General features: G+C 39.8%; 1 protein-coding gene across 1 annotated transcript in view; it reads left to right on the top strand.

Moving 5' to 3' along the window:
• The first annotated feature begins 5,032 nt into the window (after nucleotides 1-5,032).
• Nucleotides 5,033-9,209, top strand: part of CPEB3 (cytoplasmic polyadenylation element binding protein 3) — a 172,267-nt gene continuing 168,090 nt past the window's right edge. Inside the window, exons 1-3 of the mRNA XM_025210887.1 lie at nucleotides 5,033-5,051; nucleotides 5,318-5,433; nucleotides 5,665-6,572. Coding sequence (XP_025066672.1) covers nucleotides 5,676-6,572 — 897 coding nt within the window. The 5' untranslated portion in view covers nucleotides 5,033-5,051; nucleotides 5,318-5,433; nucleotides 5,665-5,675. The remainder of the gene's footprint in view (nucleotides 5,052-5,317; nucleotides 5,434-5,664; nucleotides 6,573-9,209) is intronic.

Raw genomic sequence — 9,209 nt, 5'->3', positions numbered from 1 at the left:
AGATGACTGCCATCTTATTCAGGTTAGTCTGTGGCTTTGTTCCTATTGATAGTAATGTGAGATGGCAGCCATTTTAGGTAACAGCAAAACTTCAGGTTAGGCAAAAATAAATATTAAATGAGACTCCTTAAACATCTTGAGAGTTGCATCAATATTGTGATAGTTGGCAATGCTCACTGAGCTTTAACTATGGCCTTATGATCTTTTTTTTTTAGAGTTAATAATATACGTTAGGAGAATATAGTAACAAATTAAATCAATTAGTAATAAATCTACTTAAGGCATTCTGGTGAAATAGCTTATAAGCAAGAAAGAAAGTACCTAAGGATCAGTAGAAGTAATGCAGGCCCCGAAAAGGGGCTGAGTAACTGAATAACTATAATAATAATAATTTAGTTTAGACAAGACTAGGAAGGATTGAGAAAATTCAGAAATCCAAACAAAGTTGGGTAATTGAACAATGTGAAAGCAATTGCAGTTCAGTTTGTGCAAAGGAGAAGTAATGCTGTGATAACAATATATAAATAAATTATGAGGTCATTCTTTACCTTGTCCCAGAATTAAAGACCAATAACTTTTTTATTAATTAAACTTGGGTATTTTTAGTGTAGTCTTACCTTTCAAATTACCTTTAAGATAATAATTTTATATGAATAAAGATAGCAGTTGCAGCTACACTAGCTATGATTAAATTGCAAGGACACCGGAATAAACTACACAAGGTAAAATTACGAGATATAAAATCGGGCAGAATGCAGGATAGAGATGCGCCTTATAGGCTGAATCAGATGCATAAGGTCTCAAGCAAAAGCTCACTTCATCAGATACTATGGAAGGACATGTGGAGAGCAGGCTGTTAAACCAATTCAAACAATACGATACTACAAAGTTCAGTCCCTCTGTTGTTGTTGGGTTTTTTTAATATGGGTCAATGAAAATACCAAATTAAATTAACTCCTTGTACGTTATTAATGTGGCACTTCATATTATCCTTTTCATTCCCAATTGCCAAAGAGTATTGGTAGGAGAAAGTTTTCTTTATTTTATTTTATTTTTTTTTTCCCCTGCCGGCCATTATATTTTCAATTGCATTGAATCTGTTGTCTTCATCATGGAGCACTTCCTTTTTCTGTTTAGCTATGTTCCTTTACATGAACTCTCATTACCTTCTTAGCTGACCTAAAGAGTAAAACTCTCCTTATTAAGAGTTGACAGTTTGGGCTGTGACCCTTTGCAAACAGAGTGCAAATTGCAACAAGGATCAATAGGCTAGAATAAACAGACTACTGGGCATCCAGTCAGTTGCTTGATGCTACTTTTTTTGGAAACTCTCATCACGTATTTGGATTGTGACACAGGATTCTGAAAATGTATACTTATAAATATATAATATCATGTTCCATGATTACTAGGAAGGGTATTTAAACTCAAGATGTTGCATAAGCTGGAAACTGCAAGGCCTCTCCGAATTTCCAAAAGGGAAATTCCCCTCTCCGAAGGGTCCAAAATTAGTAAAATGCATAGATCTTAACTAGTATTGTTTTGAGGATATGTTGGGGGCCATGTCTTGGGGTGATAGTAGAAGGGAAATGTGGCCATTAAGAGGTTATGAGAAAAAGATGGTGTCTTGCAGGGAAGCAAGGCTGGTGAGGAATGGGGGATAACACATTTCAGAAGTCTTTCAGCTGGTCAGGGGAACATATAAGGGATGATACCAATAAATATTGGTGGCTATCCACCTTAACCTGGAGCATTTATGCATAGCTTCTAAAATAATTGGGACAGTATCCCACAAAAATTTAGTTCTGTAAGATGAGATAAATCAGGACACTGTTCCCTCCTTCCCCAAGGTGGTATGGGATGGAGCCATTTTGGCTTCCAGTGCAAATTTAAGTACAATGCAGTCTCCTTTTGTGTTGTCTTAGAACAACAGCCCTCCCTGCCCCCCCTTGCTTCCAGAAGTTAGGGAACTGCTTCCCCCTCTGCTTCCAGATGTCAGGAAAGTTACCTAAGGAACTGCATGCTCTAACAACACTATCCTCTGCCCTGACACCTCCCTGTGCTGTCTGGGGGGACATAAAGGAATGGCATGGAGTCAAAATAACCAGTTCCGTGGTAGTCGAGTTCAAGACTCCTCAGATGATCTATTAAGATATCTATCTTGGTTCATGTGTGCAACTGAGTGGCACAACAGACTAGAATGAGTGCTGAGGGTTTCATTTTTACAGCTTTGAGTTAAGGTTGTATTTCAGACTGACTAAAATGTGGAAAGCATGGAAATAAGCAGTTAAATAATTGAAAGTCCTATTTAAATTTCCCCTGTCAGGTTAATCTCTTTTATTTCACTCATAGTACACATTTCCATTCTCTAAACATAATGCACTAATGTGAATACAATGTACACTTAAATTGTGTGACATCTGCATGAGAATCACTACCAAATCTAGAACCATCATTAATATGGATTGTACATTTGTGTAACTTTTCTTGAGCACTACAGCCACCGTTTCCAATTTGATGCATCTAATCTTGCATACCAATACCATCTATAGAACAGCATATAATTTAATTTATTAAAGCCACATCAGTCATCAGAACACATGAATACCTAACCAATAAAAAATAATCTGAGGCTACAGATTGATTGCGTAGAAGGAGGGTGGAGAGATGTGGTAAAATGGTCTTTGAAATGGAAAAAGGTAAGACTTTACTATTAAAAATGTAGTCAGCTAGGAAAGCTTGCGTGTAAGTATTAAAGCTTTCTCTTTGCTTCATAGTTTGAAGACAGGTGATCATTAATGTTTTGCAAGACCTAAATTAAGCAGCTAGTTAACTAGCATTCTAATTATGTTTGGGAGCTACATCTGATCTAAACTTTAAGTATCTATCATACAGCTAGGGATTTTTAATTTTTAATCCCAATTTCTAGTTCAGCCTGTCAGACCAGTTATTTAAAACAAGAATATACCGATTTGGGCCACAACCACTTCCCCCTGGAGCATGAATGTTTCTGAGCTCTATTTTCAGAACGGTTCTTCCAATGTGCATCTAGCAAGAGTCTAGTGCGAGTAAGACTTCAATTCCCACAATTCCGCGGGTGAGCATGCGTCCTGAGCTTCCAGTTGTCAAAGTGCTCTTGCCAGAGCAGTCGTCTGTTTCTCATACACCAAATCCGAAAGAAGAAATAAATACACTGTCATTTTATCGATCTTGAAATACAGACCAGTCAAAGGTAGTCGTCCTAGGAATCTCCGCGTGGACTGCGTGGGTTACTGCATGCAGACGGAGCTGGGATTGTTATGGGGATATAGATTTTTTTGTACTGGACTGTAACATTGCACAAATACTTACACCAGCAAATAATCAAGAGGCACCGCATATTAAGCCAACATATTAGACATTGGCTGGCCTGGTTTTCACAGTCATTTATTATCCAGTGTTTTTCCATTCCGCCTGGCTTCATTCATTAAAGGTAGGTCTTGACCTTGACTAGAGGGTTAAATTTGTGCTGAAATTTTACCTTTACGGAGCGTTGTGAAAACGAGTGTGGATGACTGTCCTCGGGACAAAGTTCAGAAACAAATAGCCAAGTCAGGATGTGCATTTGAAACAACTGCGGAGGGACCCACTAGAGATGACTCGGACTTAGTCTTTCAAGTATACTTTATTGACGGCATAATTTTTACCTTTCACCGATATGTTTCTTCTATTTTTGTCGGGGGGGGGGGTTCCTAAACGGAGGCATCAAAACCAGGGTAAAGATTATAAGGGCCTTTTCTCTCTCTCTCACATGGAATCGTCAGCAGTTGTGTGCAGCCCAGACAGTTGTGGGGATTTGGATAGAAAGCTCCACGGAGCCTGGAATATTATGGCTTACTGCAGTACTGCTCGGAGCTGCCTCACCGGCTTCCTGCCCCCGAGCAGCAGGGTGCGTGTTACAGATGCAATACTTTGCTCCCTGCCTAGGAACTTGGCTTAATGCTGGCTCACTACAGGGGCTCTTCATAAGCCATTATTGTGAAGCTTGCGTGTTGAAGAGAGAGAGCAGGAAACAAATCCTAATTTAATTGGTGGTAGGAATCGGATGTGTCACATTTTTCTAAAGTGTGCGTCTTGAATCAGACGTTACCATGTTGTTTAAATCCTTTTTGGATATCTTGAGCGAATGGCATTAGGCATTTGCAAATAGGGAACGTAAGGAAGGAGGCTGTTGTGCCTTCACAGTTTGATAACTTCCTAAGCAGCTGTTTGTTAATTTGACACCAAGTTTATTTTGCCGCAATTAAATAGCAGTCTAAAAGACGAGCGATTTTAGGAATCCAAACGCCATATGGTTAGGACAATAAAAAATGTGATTAAGGGCTTGAAGATGCTTACCTCTATTGACACGACTAGTTCAAAATGAGTTTTAAAATAAACAAGCTTTTTATTTTAAAATCTATCTTATTCACGTTTAGAATAAGTATGTTGACCTGTGTCTAAATCTGCAAGATGTGGGTGTTTGCGCTCGTTCCTTGCATTCCCTGCCCCGACCTCTATACAGCTGGCAGCGTGCTAGTGAGTTTTCAAATAACTGTAATATTGTCTTTCTTGGCTTCATATATGACGTACCTTTTTAAACAGATACAGGATTTGCTCACGCTACATAAATGTAATTAATAAACTTTGAAGTAGTTATTTTTAGTGATTCGCATCTAAATCTCAGTTTTTAATCAATCCTTCTCATGCAGAGGAAAGGTGGCTTTTGAGGTGTGTGCACATATATGAAAAGGGTTTGATCAGTCCCGGTCTTTATTTTGATCTAAATCTTTCTAAAGACACACTATCCTAGAGATGATCGCGCATCGAAAAGCACGTCGTGAGCAGAGACACTCCAGCAAGGATGTAAAATGCTGTCTTGCACAGAAAAGCCTTATGGTCTTTAGGGGCAGCTAGAACTGCGCCTCCGAGCTCTGCCCCTTGCTGGGACTCCCGGCGGTATCTAGCCGTGGTGTCACTGTCCGCGGCCGGGAGCGGCCAGGAAACGCTGGGGCGGTTGACGAGCCTCTATCGTAGGCGGCTCGAGGTTTTGAGCAGGCTTCTGTGCTACTGCATGAACTAATTGAAAGCCTGTTTGTTAATTAAGGGAAATGAGCATCCTGTTCCTTTAAAAGCCTCCTAATAGGAGAGGGGGTGGAGGAGAGTAAAGGCTGGTGTCTTTTTAACCTTGCTGAAGGACGCAGCAGTATTTATTGACGTATGCAAATAACCGGGGAGGAGGTGGAGGAGGAGGAGGGTGCTTGGAAAAACAGGAACAAGAATCAGTTTCTCATTGCAGGGTGAGAGCTCTGAGTTCCGGTGTAAGAGAAAAGAGACGTGGCGAAATTGCTGTATATCTCTGCCCTATAAGTCCATCTCTCATTTAGACTGAAGGGAACCAAGGCATCAAAAAGGGTGAAGCATCTTCAAATATATTTTAAAGACCATCTAGCACGATCACACGGATCAAACGTTGCATATGCCTGACTGAGGGGGGAGGGGGAGATTACGGCTTGGCTTTGCAACTCGAAAAGGCATTGCACTAGCACAGAACGGAAGGTTAGCGAAATACAAAGCACCCGGTTAATAGCATGAATTAAAATGTTAACTTGTCTTTGTGTTGTTTCCCTCTCCCTACTGTTTCAGCTGCGCAAACCATGCAGGATGATTTACTGATGGACAAAAGCAAAGCCCAGCCCCAGCAGCAGCAGCGGCAGCAGCAGCAAGATCCAAACTCAGCAGAAGCCCCTTCTACACCCATCTCATCGGAGACACCCAAACCAGAAGACAGCAGCTCAGTGACTAATATCGGCACAGCAGCTCCTGCTCAGAACAGCAAGGAGAAGATGCAGATGGAGTCCCCCATCTTGCCTGGCTTGAGCTTTCACCAGCCTCAGCAAGAACCTGCAGCTGGCACCTCCTTGTCTCCCTCCTTTGGCAGCACCTGGTCGACAGGGACCACAAACGCAGTGGATGATAGCTTTTTCCAAGGGATTACTCCAGTCAATGGAACAATGCTTTTCCAGAATTTCCCGCATCATGTCAACCCTGTGTTTGGTGGCACTTTCTCTCCCCAGATTGGCCTAGCTCAGACTCAGCACCACCAACATCAACAGCAGCAAGCTCAGCAACAGCAACAGCAGCAGCAAAGGAGGTCCCCTGTGAGCCCCAACCAGGCACCTTTTGCTCAGAGAAATGCTGCTTACAGCCATCAGCCCATCATGACCAGCAAGCCGTCTTCCTCCTCTGCCTCTTCCTCTTCCTCCTCCAGCTGGAATAACCACCAAAACGCAGCATGGAGTACACCTTCCAACCCTTGGGGTGGGTTGCAAGCTGGCAGGGACCCTCGAAGGGCAGTTGGAGTGGGAGTTGGCGTAGGAGTCGGGGTTGGAGTGCCCTCTCCTCTCAATCCCATTTCACCTCTCAAAAAACCCTTTTCCAGCAATGTTATTGCCCCTCCAAAATTCCCACGGGCTGCACCTTTAACCCCAAAATCCTGGATGGAAGACAACGCTTTCAGGACGGATAATGGCAACAATCTGTTGCCTTTTCAGGTAATGTTTTAACGCACCTTCCGCACTGATGATGGGTATGTCAAGGTTGCGTGATGCAATCTGCACCAACATCCTATCTAAAAGGCAACATGTCACTTCCACCTTTTCCATAGCTTCTGCCTGCATTGAGTGCTCTCCTCCTCCTCCTATATGCCTCCTAGGAACTGTACATAATACAGTTCTTGCATCCTTGAGTAAGGCAGTCATGATTAAACCAAAGAAGAAAAGATATCATTTAAATTCCTCTAGGGTTTTTAACCTTAGAAAATTAATTGCTCTTAAGAAATAAACCAACCCCCCCTGCCCCCCCACCCCAACAACCCGAAAACCCCAGGTTCGACAGACTTTCTTTCCTATGTGTACTCAATGCATAATTTAATTTGTATTTTTAAATGCTATATAATGATGGTAAACTATATGATGGTAAAGTAGCTGGCTTAATTTTTTTAGCTAAAATATGCTTTAACCAAGGATGCTTCTGAATCTCAAATTCAGTTCAATTTTTTTTTTTTGGCCATTAAAGGGGTTACATTTGCTCCTGAAATGCAGTTTAAAAGGGATTTCATTTGCATAATGTATACAAATTAGATGGTGAAATTTAAATTAAGTGTGCAATACACGGTCTAGGTTTTTAATGCATTTAGAAGCAGCCTAGGTGTCTATGGAAAGAATATTGTACCAGTCCTTTCTAATAAGGAAATCTCTAATACATTTGACATGATTTAGATATGGTGGTCATGTATTCTATAATGGATCATTTTTATGCTGTTCAGTATATTTTGTAGAGAAAAGAGACAATAGGACACGACCTTCAGAGCCATATTGCAATGGAGTCTATTTACAAGCCACATAGCTCTGAAATATTTAAAGCTGCAGTGTCCTTCACTGGTTTTGTTATCTACAACCACAAGGCAGATCAATTGCAACTGAAACTGGGGCACATAGAAGATATGCAATTTTAATGTAGAGTGAAGCTTGTCTTGGTGTTGCATTCCTTTTTAAGGAGAATAAGCTAGAGCGCACACTTCTTCAGGTGCATTTATACAATATGTATTGAATCCTACATTTCTATTGGTTTATCTTTTGCACATTTAAATTAAATGGAATGTATCTGTTTAGAAATATTATTACATGATATGTATGGTTTATTTGTCTTGAGACAAATAAACAGTCTGTGGTCTTAAGCACAATATTGGCAACAGAAAAGGCATTTAGACTTAGACTTGGTGTTTGGAATGGTAGGAACCATTTAAAAATCTGTTCGGCTTTAATGAAAAAAGATTAGTCCTAAAACACTTGTATTCTTGTGCATTTTCTACCCCTTTACATAATGCTTTTTAAAAATGAGCCTTGATTTTCATTTTGCTGCTTCATTCTGTTTAAAGGGAGAGTTGCTAATTTCCTATTGGTTACTCTTAGTAGAGGAGAAGCAGATTTAATGTCCTGGCTGTCACTGTCTCTAGCTTCAGAGGGGACAAACTTTTTGAGATGTTCTGCTCCTGTTTTGTGTAACAAGACTGACTAGCACATGCAATCCAGTTTCCTTTTAGGATGACATAAAGGGTTCCTGATGTAAAATTGGGATTTCTATTTAGATTTTCTAAAGTGAAGGCTTCACAGAAGTTAACATGAAGGCCACTATTTACATTATTTTGGTCAAGTACAAATGGAAAGTGTTTTTTCACAAAACTACGTTCTACTGTAGTAGTTGCAACCTAGGGAAAAAAGTATTATGCTAATGAAGGAGCATTTAAAAGTTAAAATTATTAAATATGGTCATATGCTAAACTGACTATATAATTGTAAATAAGGGAGACAGCAGTAAAAGGTTAATATAGTTTCTAAAATTAAGCTTTGGAAATGCATTACAATTAAAGCCTTATAAATTGGGATATTTGTTGCTTTCTTCCACATGCGTTTAATCTGACAGCGTCCATTTACAGATACCGCTGTAAATACTGTCATAGCCAGATTAAATGTGCACCTCAGAACTGGTGTGTGTGTATATATATAGATGTAGGCAAAAGGCAAGGAGGATTCAGATATCATTAACTAATTATATCAGATTTATAGCATAAGTTTTTTTTGTAAGCAGAGAGGAGAGTTTTGCCCTTGAATTACCAGCCATTACTTCTCTGAATAATTTGTTTCCTTTACTACTGCACAGAAATTTTGGGAGGACTCTTGTAATCATAATATTGTGTATGGACATTTGTTTGCACTTTTTTTTTTTACTTGGTCTGAAGATTTGATGATGATTAAAAACAAATAGGTAGAGACTTAAACAGCAGGCAAAGACTTTGTTTGATAAAAGTTGATGTGAAATTTTGCTTGTCATTGCTGTCAAATACTTCTGGCAGGTTCGTAGTTACGCCTCTCTTAACCTTAACACCTAATGTGTTTGGTTTTGGTTTCAACAGTGTCTTTCAATAGAGATTCTGTTAATATCTTAAAATATGTGAGTGAGACGGGGAAATAAAATTAGATACTGCAACTGTGTTGACAAAGAGGAAATATTTGAAACCTATAATTGACAGCTAAATATGTATGTATTACCAGTGTCAAACTATTGGGACTATTTTTAAAGACTAGAAGCATCCCAAAGAAGAGATGAGAAACATTGTATTGTCTTAATAA

Source organism: Alligator sinensis, unplaced genomic scaffold (genome assembly GCF_000455745.1).
Source record: "Alligator sinensis unplaced genomic scaffold, ASM45574v1 scaffold472_2, whole genome shotgun sequence".
Classification (NCBI taxonomy): domain Eukaryota; kingdom Metazoa; phylum Chordata; order Crocodylia; family Alligatoridae; genus Alligator; species Alligator sinensis.
The sequence above is the reverse complement of the archived record's forward strand: the minus strand, read 5'-3'. Positions and strand labels throughout refer to the sequence as shown.